Below are 14,804 nucleotides of genomic sequence, written 5' to 3' on the forward strand. Positions count from 1 at the left end.
TTATATCTCAAACACTGGAGGATTAATAAAAACATAAAGGAAAAATGTGCAAAATGTTAAGAGCCAAAATGCCAGAAACCAATGTGACATGAAGTCCACAGGAAGACATTAACCCATTGTGATTTATTGCACAAATTTGTCCAAGACAAGAACGTTTGTGTCAGAGCAGTGTTTTCCTCACAGGCAAAAAGATTTTCCATTTGGTGTTTGGAACCTTAAAGTTAATCCATCCTTCTGTTGAACTAAACCAACTCCCCAGGGTGACTTCGGGGTCTCAGCTCAGATGGCAACACCCAGTTCCAGCTGCATCCCTACACTCCAGTGACTAATTGTCATTGTAACCCCAGAAGTGCACAGCCCTCTGAACATCACCCTGTCACTGCACAAACCCTGCAGTACTCATATCTTTCCCTCTTCAGGACTTAAATACCTCAAGAGTTTAAAGCCTTATTAGCAGTAAATATTCTTCTCTTGCAATTCAAGCCATTTCTTTATTATTTAAATAATCATAAAAGAGTATGTACCCCAAGTAACAAGATAAGTTTTAATTTCTCCTTCTAACTTTCCAAATTCTATCCATTTTTTTTTTTTAAATTGCAACTGAAACAACCAAACTTAATAATACTAATTGAAGCTGCAGGTGTCAGGGCAGAGGGAAATAAGAATATCCATTAGTATTTCAGGAACATTTGTAGGTGATTTATTTTAATTAAAAGCCACAAAAACAGCCAAAGTCCGGCAAATTGGGTTTGTTTGGCTAAATAGAAAAGCACCAAAGGAAAGCTACATCCCTGAAAGATGGAATTGGCTTGTTGGGGGCTGAAGATGAATACTGGAACATACTGAAAACAAACCAGAAGACTCAAAGAAGAAGGCAAAGATACATCTAAACACCTACCATTGCCTGAGTGATTCCACTTGAAGGCAGAACCCTGTTGCCAGTCTCAGCTCCCACCATCAATCCAGAATGTCTCATGACTCAGCTGCCACAAGAAACTAAAAAATCCTTTATTCAGAGTTTAGTGCAGAATTCTGCATGAAGATTTGTGTACAGAATGGCCAAACAACAATGAGCTAAACAATCAATACATGGAAAACTTTTTTTTGTCCCCCAACCTGAAAAGAAATAGTTAAAATCTATTGTGTATTCTCAAGTATTCATGACAAATGAGCTGAAGGATCCATCTGGATATCAGTGTAGGAGATGTGGAACTCTAAATACCACTTCCACTGCACCTGGGTTTCACTCAGCAAAATTCTTATGTGAACTGAAAACAGGTGAGAGAGGATAGAAAGGGTGACCCATGAAATGCACCCATCCTTGACCTGTCCTCTTCCTAAGGATCAACCAGTGCTTTTTCTGCAGCTCTCCCTGTCACAGTGACAACTGCAGGCTCCTCTGCTCCGGAGCCAAATGTGCTATTGCGCCTACCTAGTGAGAGGAGGTCACCAAATATACCATCTACAATTACAGTTTCTTCTGCTAGCTGTAAAAGGTTTCTATTCAACAGTTGCAATTGTCTTCTTGTTGGAATAAAATGTGAGGTATTTTAGGAAGCTCTTAGAGGAGCTGAGTGGATTGAAGCATTGTTGTGCTAATTAAAGCTTCTTTGATTTTCCAGTGCTTAATCTTACACTCTGTGAAGTGAGCATTTTTATAGCAAGGCCAGCCATGGGAGATAATGCAACTCCAAAAGTACCCAGTAGAAGCTTTGAGCACAGAATGTTTCTCATCTTCTTTTCTTCACAGACTGAGAAAGAGCACAAAATCGTGGTGTTTCTGCAGCCTTCTGAGGGGAAAAGACACAACCCTGTTTACTCCTGTGGACTCTGGGTTACTTCAAGAGCCTGTATCTGGCTGTTGCAGGCCAGAGCAGCTGCACTTGGGAACAGCCCTGAATCAGATGTCTGACCTGTTCTGGCAGTCACAGCATCTGACTTAAACTGCCATCCTGAAGGCTCTTGCTCCAGATGCTGCAAAGGATGGGATGGGCAACACCCTAACACTAGGGAAGGGTGCACCCATCAGAAAAGTTTGGTTTTGCTGTCAGAGCTAAAAGTTGTTTTATGGCTTGGAGGAATTTTAGGATTCCTATTGACTGAAGAATAAAGACCTGCGTGGCAAGAGAGTGCATATTCACACCTGTGATCCACAAGATTCCATAAAGCAATTGTTTTGTAGGCACTAATCAAAACAGTACACAAAAACTGATCAGCTTCCAAGATTAACTGCCAGATAAATCAAATTTATGTTGAAATCAATATTATATGAAGAAGGAAACGGGAAAATAGCACCTTGTTACTGAATGGACTCTGTTCCTCTCTGTATTGGAAGTCTGCTGAATTATTGCTCCTCTTAGAACACACTTGCCAGAGCAGCTGAAGAAAAAAGGAGCTTATTCCATGGATCCTCATGTCTGTTACCTAAGATATATCTACAGAGACACATTTTTTCCCCTCAGTGTAGGATGCTTTAGAAAGAACTTATATAGGAGGTGTCTTGGTGTAACCAAAGGAAGGACTCAGCACACAACTTGTAAATTATGCAGTATAAAATACAAGATAGGAGGATTTGCATTTTGGGGTAAAAAAATCCCACACATTTACTTTTGAGATTAAGGGATTAACACAGAGATTCAACTAACTCAGAACACAGTGTTGGTTGGTTGGACTTTTTTTGTTGTGGGTTTTTTTTATTATTATTATGTTTTGGGGGTTTTTTTGATGTTGTTGTTTTTTGGTTTTTTTATTGGTTGGTTGGTTGGTTGGGTTTTTTGGGTTTTTTTTATGGAGTGATTTTAGAGGTTAAAATCATGTCCTAGGACCTGGTCCTGAATGCACAAAGTTTCAACAGGAAATAATAGGAGCTTTGCTAAGAGCAAATGGGAGAAGATTGCTGCTGCAGAGATCATAAACAAGCTTTTTTTGGTTTGGGTTGGGTTTTTCTAAACACAAAGAAGAGAAATAAAGAAGCAATGAGACTTTAGACACACCTAGAGCCAGCAAAACTCAATGACAGTGATCACCTCCTTGACCACCACAAAGCAGCCAACAGCAGACAAACAGCTTGGACCAGACCCATTAAGATCACTTCAAATCCTTACTAACAACTCAACAAAACAATTTCAGACAATTTGTAAGTGATATTCAATCAACCGACTAAACACTCAAAGCTATTGATGAACGAGGGTTTAATTGACAAAAGCTTTTCTTGACTAAGAAGTCAGGCAATAAAATCACAGGAGAGGCCACACAAAATGTTCTGCCTCGTGTAAGGTCAGAATATTTTCACTTCATTTCACCAACGTGTGATCAGCACTCTGTGTGCATCCCACTGTTGGAAACTGCCCCTATCTCCAAAAAAACCCATCTCTAGGTGGACTCCCAGCACACAACAGCTTTGGCACAAAATAATGACCATGTATGTCATTACCTCCTTTGTGAACAACGCAACACTGGGACATGGCATGTGTGGCTCTCCCGGCATGCTCTGCATGAAACACACCATGATAAAGCAATTTTCCATGGAAAACAACATCAACTCACTTGGATTTGCTGACATCCAACCCAACCCAAAGCCCATGGTCAGTCCCACAGTGGTTTGAAACCTGGTTACAAGTCTGCACTCAGATTATAATGTTAATTAATACCCACAAACCTTTGGAGGGTGCAGTCAGTGCTCACGGCCAGTAGGTTTAACGTGATTATGAGTTTTGGTGGGACTTAGTGATGTCTCAGTAGTGAGTGCAGCACAGTTTGGCCCCAGAACATTATGCAGGGCTATGTCCAAAGCCTGCACAAACCAAACCTTTGGATTAATTGCTCTGTAAAGCTTGAGTAATCATTTACAAGCCTCTCAAAGTCCACAGCCACATTTCCCACTCACTGCATTGCCATTTCTTCTACCACTCAATAGGAAAACCATCAATAAAGCAACCATTAATTTCAGACAGAGCTGGCCAATAGTGACAGCAGAGAAACCAGACTCCAGAAAATAACCAGACAGATTAAAACCTGGGTAAGATCCTTAAAAATTATCTTTAATTGATGCCAAGTATGAACAGATGAACGAGTACAGAAGCAGGTAAAATTGCATAGATGAAAACTATGCATTTCAAATAGTTCAAGAACTCATAACATCAGATGTTCTAAAAATGGTAAGTCAAACAATTTCACTATTTGGAAGTAAAATGAGCTGTAATGTGACAATGAAGTACATACTTCACCCAAAGTATAAGCAATTGGTAAATGGTGGAAATAAGTACAGCTGTGTCAGCTTAAATGGTTTGTTGCCCTGATGGTGCACTTTCATATGGAGACTATTCAGTTTATATCTTTCACATTGGCAATATTTGATCTTTAAAGTCAGAGCTATGTCTGAGAGGCCATTTACAGTTCTATTGACCGTGTTAGTTATTCATTTCAAACCGACATACTGCAAAAACCACAATGTTTTACATGTAAAGGAAAGGAAAAAAAATATTTCATCATACCAGGTTATAGGTAAGGTTTTGCTGAATTTAGTCATAAAAATATCATTTTTACTTTTGTACAAAAGTAAAATATACATTTGATCCCAATTACATTATAGAAATGTCACTGAAACAATAACATGGATCAAAGACTGATGCACCTAAAGGAACTGAATGCAACGTTTTCATTTTATTATAGAAACTAGAAATGGATGATGATTTTTTTAATATATAGCTTGTAGTGACATTTGCTAGAGCCTGTGAACAGGTGAAATATACAGAATTACACAGATATTAACAGAAACCTTGAGACAAATTTCAGTTAAGACCTCAGTTTCATTTATTTCCTTTGAAAATATCAAAGCATGCTATGCCTTGACAGCATAAATTGTTGACCTCACTGGTGGCAAGTTCACCTGTACTGAGTGAAACTGTAGAACACCCTGAAGTTTTTTGTTTTTTTTTTTTTGCAGATACAAATACTGACTCCTTTAAGAATACTTGATAAGCATTTCAGGAAAAAGAAATTCCCTACACCTGATTAAGTAAAGCCAGAACAGAAAACAGAAAAAGAAGCTCAGCCTGAATTAAGTCCAACCAAAACTGAAGTGTAGGTCCCTGATTAAAGAATCTCAGAAAAGGAGTCTGTTCCAGACTTGCAGGAGGCAGGTCTGGGACAAACTTGCCCTGCTGTGCAATTGCAAGGACAGCTTTCCAGTTCCGTCCAGGTCTGCGCTGCCGAGGCTAAATCACACCTTGGAGCTGACTCTGCATCCCTGTGAGTCTGAAATTACTCTGAGGATCACTATCATCAGGCTGCTGGAAGCCTACAGGATCAGACCATTCCTGGAAAAGCTGCAGTACCTCCCTCTTCTTCAGGTTAGGGGAAAAGATTAATCCAGAATGGCACCCCTCAAGCAATAGTTATCAAGCTAGTATTTGGAAAGGAATACATTCTCTCCATGTATTGCATATGTAGGCAGAAGATTTTGTTCTAAAATACAACTTTCCACCTTTTTCTAATAAATTTCTGATGTTCCTGACCTAGTGTTGGTTGTGTTTTGTTTAATAAATGTACGTATAAGAAACTGCACTGTTCAAGTGTGGACTGTGGAAAAGTGAAACTCGCCCTCAGCTCCTTAAAATCAGCAGGTTTTGAGGTTCCACTTGGGCTGCAGCTCTCTCACAGTAGAAACTAACTTCCTGTACTTCTGCCTAATGAAAACAATTGTCCCTTGGTATCGGAAAAACCCTGTCAATACAAGTTGCCACTGCTACTGTTGTCAGATTGGGCAGCTGCAGCTATAATGAATGACACACAGCTGATTTGTTAAGAAGGGTCTGATCTCTGAAATCTCTGCATGGGCAAAAACCACTGCTGCAAACAAGAGGACTTTGGCTGAATTTTGTCCTGTCTCCAGTGCTTCATTCTGTCTCACAAGTGCTAGTCCATGTGACTAACAGTACATCAGGCTAGCACCTGTGCAGTTCTGTAAAGTGGAAATTAATTTCCTTGGGCCGCAATTGTTTTTGGCTTGCTCAAAGGCAGCAGTGGTGTAAACCAGGAACAAAAGGAGGGACTCACCAGAACTGCACCGGGATCAAGTGTTAGTTTTCCCCTCAGTAAGCCAGGCTGTGAATCTGCAGCACTCGTGTACCAAGAGTTTTGGTGCACATGGGCACCCCCTGCACAATGGGGTCACTTCCAGTACATCTAATGATTACTACAGGCTTATCTGTATGAATGGGCTTGTGAGGCAGATGAGGTAAACTGCATTAAGCCCCATTGTGTTCGGAATTAAAGCAGCCTTAATTCAATTCAGATTTTACTTCCTTTTCAAAAAGAATGACTCCAAATCACATTAAGGTTGCTTTAATACTGCAACAGAATGTCCATGCTGGGCTTTAAAGCAGTTTAACAAATCTACTTTAAATGCACACCTTTCATTAGTTTGGATTAGCTTTCCTGAAGTCTCCGGTGGAGATAAGGCTTAGGATACCCCATGCAGGGAATCTGCATGGGTTTGCTAGTATGCTGTGAACTCACAACCTGGCTAACTGCACCCTAACTTCCTCATGAAGGTGACTAAATCCAGTTCATGGCCTGTGCTGGAGCTGCCACACAGAGAATTAAGCTCTCGGCAGTCTTGCAGCAAGCCCTGGGTTCTGTGAAGGAACAGGGTACAGAGTCCTTCATTTTCACTCTCACCCTTGCCCCTCTGCCTCTCCCTAGTGCTCTAGAGCTAAGTATGGTAGAACCAGATGGGGAATTTTGGCAGGGATACGAGTCTATGGGATTCCTGCCCACTGACTCTCTGCTCCATTCCCGCCTCTGCACTGCAGTGCACTGCTGCCTTGCCCTTGCCAGGTAAATTCCCTCACCCCTTTCCCTGAGTGGACGAAGGAAAAGCTGCACAGGACCAGTTAAGAAGCACAGAGAGGCACAGAGCAGTGGGTGGTGGTGAGGGCGTGGGGAATGACTTCTGGTGGGAAAGCTTTCTTCCCCTCACCAAACTAAAGACTGCCATATCCACTGGGTTCCCTGTCCAGCATAACATGGACATCACTTCCAGGACGTCCCTACCAATGGAATTCTTTCGGAGAAGCACCACACTGGCCATCAGCTCATTTCCAGTCCTCTTCCAGTTACATAAAAATCCCCTTAGAATCCACGTGTAGCAAAAAGAAACATAAGGGCCAAAAGGAAAAAAAAAAAAAATATATATATATAAAAAGAAAAGAAAGAAATAAAGAAATAAAAAAGGGATGCTTGCTGATAAGAGCAGGCAGTTTGTTAAGTGCACCTTCAGGCCCACAAAGACATTTCAGCACTCCCATGTAAAGGGAGTAAGAACCTTGTTTTTGTTATTTTTTTGTGTCAAACTTGACAAAAATGCATGCCTATGCTACATGAGATTAATTCCTGTACTCCATATAGGTTGAGATCCTTTGCAGTGAGCTATAAATGGACAAAGCAACATTCAGGCTCCCCAAACCATGAGTTCTTATGATCCGTCCCAGTCTCTTGACAAAGAATCGCTGCATGAAGCACTTTTCTCTGTGCATAAGCAGAATGATCATCACTCTGCACATTAAATTAAGGTGTGCACACCCAGCTGGGGCAGAAGGTACACAAGTGAGGCCTCATCTCCCAAATGCATCCTTCTGATCATCGGTCCCATAGCACTGAATTGATTATTGCTGTTTAGTTTAGCCAGATGGTGGTTTTATAAGCTGAGTGCAGCATTCAAGTCCATTTTGATATCAGAAGTCATATCCTGTGATTCAAGAGTTTGGGAATATCAGGACCACTGGCATTTAACAAGGAGAGAGGTGTACAAAGGGCAAGGGCGTGAGCAGGGGACAGGAAAGAAGCTTTACAACATCTACCTAGATGATGTAATACCCTGCTTTATTTGATACTTTGCACTTCTTGCAGGAATTGTAGCTCCTTCAGTTCTTGATATTTCTCATCACTATGATTCACAGAAGTCACACAGTGAGAAATGAAGTCAAGTCTTTCTGAAAACCTGGCAGGTCAAGCTTGTGCGTAACTGCAGAGTTAGGGTTGGCTTTTAAGTGCTTTGATTTTATTTTATATATACATGTGCCTGCATATGTATGTGACACACACAGGAGCAGACATACATGTATATATATATATTTATACACATATATACATATATCAGAAAGATAGGGGAGGAAAGGATCTGTACACCATGGAAGGAGATGTGTTCAACAGCAGTTGGCCACATGCTAAGTGCAGAATGAAGATCCTCAACTTTGTCCATTTGAAAAATTGAGATTAGTGCCTATATGTTTGTTCAGATCTTCCAGGGCCTAGCAGTCAAGGCTGGCATGTTGCAGAAGATATCTTCTCCTAGCATTGCTTCCCTCACCAGGAAATGATGGAAGTACAGCAAGATCAGAGACCAGGAAGAAGAATATGGTTCAAAGGCTGTGGTAGGATTTAAGATCTGAAAGAGGATGGAGCAGACAAGGGAGGGCCTGGCAAAGCCTTTCCCATCTACCTACTGGGGAACCTAAGGGAAAGAAGAGCACAGTCCTCCAGTCTGGTTGCCTGACTGGGCAATGCCCAGGCTCCCATTCCTCCTGCGCCCTGCCTTACAGGGACAAGCTGCCAAAGAGCCACCTCAGGGAAAAGAAGGGCTGATACAGTGATGGCAGTGATGCCTTTATGAACAACTGGGGAAATCTGAAGCTTTGCATGCACACAACTAGGAGTTATTTGGCAGAAGCTAATGCAGAGCCTGGCAGCATCAGCCTAGCTAGGGATGGAAAGTATTCCACAGGCACTGGTGATCTCTGCCTGCCTTTTCTGCATCCCTCTCACTCACACTTGATCTTTCTATCCCTAAACCTTTCCATGCTGTACCAGTAGACAGCACAGGACACTCCTGACACACAGGATTGACTCCTCGTCCTTTCCCTCGGTGTCTCTGATCCACTCAGTTCCTGGAGGCACTTTCAGCAGTTGTGGGGGATGTAAGATAAAGGCACTGCGCAACTCTCTCAATCAATCTGCTGGGTCTCTTCAGTGAGTTTTGGGGGGGATACAAAAAAGTCTCAACTGATGACTGCAAAAGAAACCAGCTGCTGCAATTCGGATGCATGTAATAGATAAGTTTCATTTACATTCTGAGAATGCACCAAAAAGCATGCATCTGCACCTTTCATCTATAGAGGATACTAGGTTTTTAAAGGTTGCTATTTATAACTTGACTTGTTAGTTTTCCATATAGCTTTCCCTTTAAGGGATGGGATATGTTCCTTTCTGACAACACCTGGACAAAAGCCAACACACTTCCCTGAGCAATGCAGGAAACAATCAGGTTTCTCTAATCAGTTCATTCAGGCCCTCAGTCTATCAAGCACTTTTTTTTTGTTTTTATTGTTATCATTATAGTTGTTATTATCATCATCATCATCATCATTATTATTATTATCATTGAATTCATGCACTAATTAATTCAAGTTACACTTTAATCAAATAGGCCATAATGCTGAATATTTGAACATGCTTTGATCTCCAAAAGTTATTGTTCCCCTTTGACTAACATACGCACTTAAATACAGTACTTTAAATTACTAGTCAACAATTTAATAAATTAAGGAGTGCACTTCTGGTGAATGCAAATCAAAAAGAAAAAGAAAAGAAATGAAAAAAGATAAGAGAAAGGACCTATTTTTAGAAGATTCAGTTCAAACGAAAGCTTATCCGCTATTGACTGAGGTAACGTTTCAAGCATGCGATCATAAAATAAATAGTATCAAATTCAAACATGCTTATATTAAACTCCATTGTGCTATCTTGCAACAGAGGGGCTTAAAGTTTTGTATCCAGTTCCAAACGGGGAGCGGGGGCAAAGTGTGTTTCTATCATCTGCATGTGAGAGGACTTAGCAGCATTGCAGATGTTTTGTCTTCAGTTTTGTTTGTTATTCTCCTTTTAGGATATTTCTTCTACGGACAGCAAAAGAGTTTTTTTTAATAAGGTGCTGTGTGGATCTGTAGGTTGGAAGGATGGAATCTTTCACAGAGGGGGCGGAAGGAAAATTTGCACTCCTTCATAAACACCGTGGCAAATGCTTGCCACAAGTTTTGGCTGATCTTTTTGTACTATTATTATCTGATGCACTGTCTTGCAACTGTGTAGTTTTGCAGAATATTTTTACTGGAATCCATGCATATGCTTAATAGCTCTAAAAACTGTCTTGCTTAGTTTAAGATAGCTTTATCCAAATAAAAGAAAAGTAAAAAAAAAAAAGAGGAGATAGGAGAGGAAAAGTTTAGGTCTACATCATAACGGCTTAAAACTAAACTAGTTCAAATGGTTATAATTTGCCAGGTGGAAAATGGGTTTTTTTTGAAAATAAACAAAATTTTATCTTTCATGGATCCTGGAAGCTTCTTTATTGCAGAGCAAAGATTTGCAATGCAACAATGCATTTACGAGGTAAATAAAGCATTCAAAGACTATCAGTAAAGCATCTACAAAGTGTGACTGTGTCACTAAAGTCTTCAAGCTGTGAGTGGGGATTTTGTTTTGGGTTTTTTTGTTTGTTTGTTTAAACATCAGTCAGCAGCTTGCTTTTATTAACGCAGTTTTGGTTGGCTACAGTGCAGTTGCCAGTTCTGAGATTAGCCTCTCTAAAATTGTCTATGCTATTATTCATATCCTCTTCGATTTCCATGTACTCAGATTTGCTGATTGTGGAGGAGCTGCGGCGACTGAGATCACTGTCAGATGCTAAATTAGGGGAGCTAACGTGAAGTAACTGAGCCTGTTCTTCCCCTTCTGTTTCTCGGTGGTAGAAGTAGTTGAAGTTGGACACGATGACAGGTACAGGCAGGGCAATTGTCAGCACACCAGCGATGGCACACAAGGAGCCTACGATTTTGCCTCCAATTGTCACAGGGTACATGTCACCATAGCCCACAGTGGTCATGGATACCACCGCCCACCAGAAAGCATCAGGGATACTTGTGAAATGAGACTCAGGTTCTTCAGCCTCAGCAAAATATACCGCACTAGAGAACAAAATCACCCCAATGAAGAGGAAGAAGATTAGTAAACCTAGCTCTCTCATACTTGCTTTGAGGGTCTGTCCCAAAATCTGGAGGCCCTTAGAGTGCCGGGAGAGTTTGAAGATTCGAAAGACTCTTACCAGTCTGATGACTCTCAGGATGGCCAAGGAGGTGGCCTGCTCTCCCTTCTGAGTCCCCTCCCGCTCAGCCATCTCAGTGCCCAGAGTGATGAAGTAAGGGATGATGGCCACAATGTCAATGAAGTTCATTATGTTCTTGAAGAAATCAGTCTTGCTAGGGCAAGCAAAGAAGCGCACCACCAGCTCAAAGGAGAACCAGATGATGCACAGGGTCTCCACAACAAAGAAGGGATCTGTGAAGATGTTGGATTTGTAGACCTGGGTGGTGTTGTCAGTGCGATGCACTGTGTACTCCTTGTCCTCCTTCAGCTCAGGTAATGTCTCTAGGCAGAAGATCACTATGGAGATGAGGATGACCATGACAGAGACTATGGCAATAACCCTTGCCGGCCCAGAGCTCTCTGGGTACTCAAAGAGGAGCCACACTTGGCGCTGGTACTCCCCCTCCGGCAAGGGTCTCTCCTCATCTTTAATGAATCCTTCATCTTCTCGGAACTTCTCCATGGCCTCCTCGCCCAGCTCATAAAATTTTATCTCCTCAGAGAACATGTCCAGGGGGACATTGACAGGCCGGCGGAGCCGCCCCCCAGACTGGTAGTAGTAGAGAATGGCGTCAAAGCTGGGCCGGTTGCGGTCAAAGAAGTACTCGTTGCGCAAGGGGTCAAAGTACCTCATGCGCTTCTTGGGGTTGCCCAGCAGTGTGTTGGGGAATTGGGCTAAAGTCTTCAGCTGTGTCTCGAAGCGCAGTCCCGCAATGTTTATCACCACACGCTCACAGCACTCGTGGTCGTCGTGGGCAGCGGGCTGGTAGCTATCCTGGGGGTGGCCAGGTAGCGCAGAAGTCTCATCCATGTTCTCTCCAGCCATCACGGTCATGGTGGCACAGAGGAAAGGGGACCAAGGGGCAGAGGAGAAAGTGAGGGAAAGGGAGGAGGAAGAGGATGGAGAAGCACAGATAGACCCAGGGTGGTTCAAGGTGGGGGGGGGGGTTGAGGGGGTTGAGCTGGGGAGCTTGAGGAAGGGGTGGAATGGAGCCTAAAGGATGGAAATACCCAAAAGGGGAAAAGAGAGGCAGGATGAAGGGAGAGGCATCAGGGATGATGGGAGGGTGAAGAAAGAGGGAAGAAGTACCTTTAGGGGGGGCAGAGGGCAGGTAAGGTGAGGGGTCCTGTCCCCCACACTGGGAGGCTGAAGGTCTATGGAGTGTACCCCCAGGCTGGGGTTCCCCGCCCCAGCCGTCTCCTTTAGGCTTTAACTCGATCCGTCCACTTTTCTTGCCGGCTTGACCATCGCTGCAGCTGCTGCCACGAAGCTACCACACACACACACACACACACACACACACACGCACACGCACATACACATAAAATAAATAAATAAATAAATCACGGGCTGGCTGGGAGGCGAGTCCTTGCAATGCCAACTCAGCAAATTTCCCTCACCTGCCTCTTCCTTCCCCCCTCCCACCACCACTGCCCTGGTCCTCTCCTCTTTTGTGCTGGGGAGGGAGAGAGGGATGGAAACACTCTGCTTTGAAGGCATAAAGCTCACTTGCAGGATGGAGGCTGCCAGGGAAGAGAGAAACAGAATAAACCAGCCCCCAAGCCCCTCCACATACACACACACACTCAGGCGCAATGGATTGGCTTTCACATCAGCAGGAACATCCCGTTCTGCCCACTACAGCAGTACATGTGGAGTTCTACGCGTTCCTACACATCCCTGGACATGCACCAGGGCCTCCAAGGCAGGAAGGTGCCCCGAACTCATCGGGAGGGCTTCCCGGGGAACTTCAGCAGGGTCAACTCCTTCAAAGGAGGCTCTCGAGCACCGCGCTCCCCGCTGTGGAGACTTAGCTGAGCACTGACAACTTCATCACACCAACTGTAGGAGGGGAGCGGATTAGGAGGGGGGGAGGCAAGGCATCTCCTCTCCTGCTTTGCAGCAGCTAAATGTAACTGAGAGAGAGACAAGGGGAGGGGGGTCGACATCCCAGACCCAAACCGTCCAAAATCGAGGGTAACATCGGCACGGAGAAGGGGCTTTTCCTTACCTGCTCCGGGTGAGACGCGCTGCTTAGGAGTAGGAGCCAGTGTCGGAATGCGTCAAGTCGCCTTGCAGCAGCATCCAAAAAAAACCAAACCAAAACAAAAACCGCAGCGGCAAACTTAACCCTCCTCCTCCTCTTGCGCCCCTCTTTATAACGCAGCGATCGCTTTACAGGGCTGCCTGCGAGACACTGAAATATTCATACACTGTCTTAGGCTGCACAAGGGCTAGTGGGTTTAATTAGTTTCTGATGAGAACCGCAGTGGGGGGTGGGGGGTGTGCGTGGAAAGAGTGCAAAGTACCTTTTCCAAAAGGCTTGAGTTAGTCAATAAAATCAAGGAGTCCTAGCTAGCTGCTGCCTCTCCAGCTCTCTTGCCTTAGGACAGCTGGAAAAGGAGCCGGGCGCTGAGCAGCGGCGGCGGAGGAGATGTCAGAGCGCCGCAGCCCTGCAGCCGCATCCCCGGAGTCGGTCTTGGCTCGTCCCGGCAGCAGCAGCGGCGGAGGCAGGAGGAGGCAGGAGCTGGACGCGTGTGGCAGGAGCGAGAGTGCAGCTGAATGCATAAGAGCGAGGAGCAAACTCGAGCCATTTCTTGACGCTGCAGTATCAGCAGAAACCTGAGAGCTGTTTGGTGCAGCTCGGGGATCGGGAGGGCGGGGGAGCCGGGGGCCGGGGCCGGCGGAGGAGGGAGGGATGCGCGCTGCCCCCAGGCCGGCCGCCCCCGCACGCTGCGCGCCGCGCCCCCGACGCAATGCGGGCGGCCCCGGGATGGGGCTGCGGGATGGGGCTGCGAGAGCCTGCGGGAGCCAGCGGGATCCCGGGCAGCCGGCAGGGGAGGCACGGGCAGCCCGGACAGGTGTGCCGAGCAGCCGCTTCCCGACGCGCCGAGCGACGTCGGGACAGCGCTTGGTGCCCCCTCAGCACCTGCGGCGGAGCGGGGCCGAACATCCCGCACGGACCCCGGCTGCGGTCCCGGAGGGCGGCGGCTGCGCCCGCAATGCCCGGAGCCCCCTGGCCCCGGCCCCCGGCCCGCCTCCGTACCGAAGGGGACTGCGCAACCGGAGCCTCCTGGACACATTGGTGGAGGCTAAATCCCGAGCGGAATGGGTGGAATTGGGAGGGTTAATCGTCAGGCAGGGACAGTGCCCTTTCATGCTGCTTTATCCCACCGAATTCGTTTAATTGATGAATCACATAACTTCGAGATGAAAAAGACCCATTATGTCATCAGCTGGCCTCCCCTGCCAGCACAGGATTGTTCCCCACAGTATATGATCACTTACATTATATAAAAGCCTGCTGCTCACTTTGTCAGGGCGGGAGTGGTGATCAAATACAACCCGTGCCTGTGTAATTTGAAGCACTCCAGAGCTAAGTAACACCAAGTCCGTGTTTAACAGACCTGGTCTCATTAGCTTTCCACTGCATAATACATTATCTTCACTTAAGATCACCACCTTGGCAGTCCAAAAATACTTAACCACCTGACCTCCCTGGTGGTTTCTGTCTCTTCTTCCCTTCTCCTTATTTATGCCCATGTTTTGTTGTTTGGGGTGAGGTTTTTTGATGATGTTGTGGTTTATTTTTAATTTTTTT

The 14,804-nt window shown here is 44.8% G+C and overlaps 1 protein-coding gene across 2 annotated transcripts; it reads right to left on the minus strand.

Moving 5' to 3' along the window:
• Positions 1-4,019: 4,019 nt before the first annotated feature.
• On the minus strand, positions 4,020-13,835 carry KCNA1 (potassium voltage-gated channel subfamily A member 1). 2 transcript variants are annotated; one of them, XM_066568399.1, is made up of 3 exons: positions 13,513-13,835; positions 13,215-13,400; positions 4,020-12,473 (listed from the first exon to the last, which is right to left on the minus strand). In XM_066568399.1, the coding sequence occupies exon 3, from the start codon at positions 12,035-12,037 to the stop codon at positions 10,562-10,564; it is 1,476 nt and encodes a 491-aa protein (XP_066424496.1). In that variant the 5' UTR covers positions 12,038-12,473; positions 13,215-13,400; positions 13,513-13,835; the 3' UTR covers positions 4,020-10,561. The 2 variants fall into 2 exon arrangements, with proteins under 2 accessions (XP_066424496.1, XP_066424495.1); XM_066568398.1 differs by having other exon boundaries at positions 13,215-13,835.
• Between the last annotated feature and the right edge of the window lie 969 nt (positions 13,836-14,804).

The sequence above is a fragment of the Molothrus aeneus genome, chromosome 32 (assembly GCF_037042795.1).
Source record: "Molothrus aeneus isolate 106 chromosome 32, BPBGC_Maene_1.0, whole genome shotgun sequence".
Lineage (NCBI taxonomy): Eukaryota > Metazoa > Chordata > Aves > Passeriformes > Icteridae > Molothrus > Molothrus aeneus.

Bases quoted from the DNA above. Each gene is read 5' to 3' on its own strand.
- KCNA1 (XM_066568399.1), bottom strand. From the start codon at position 12,037: ATGACCGTGATGGCTGGAGAGAACATGGATGAGACTTCTGCGCTACCT.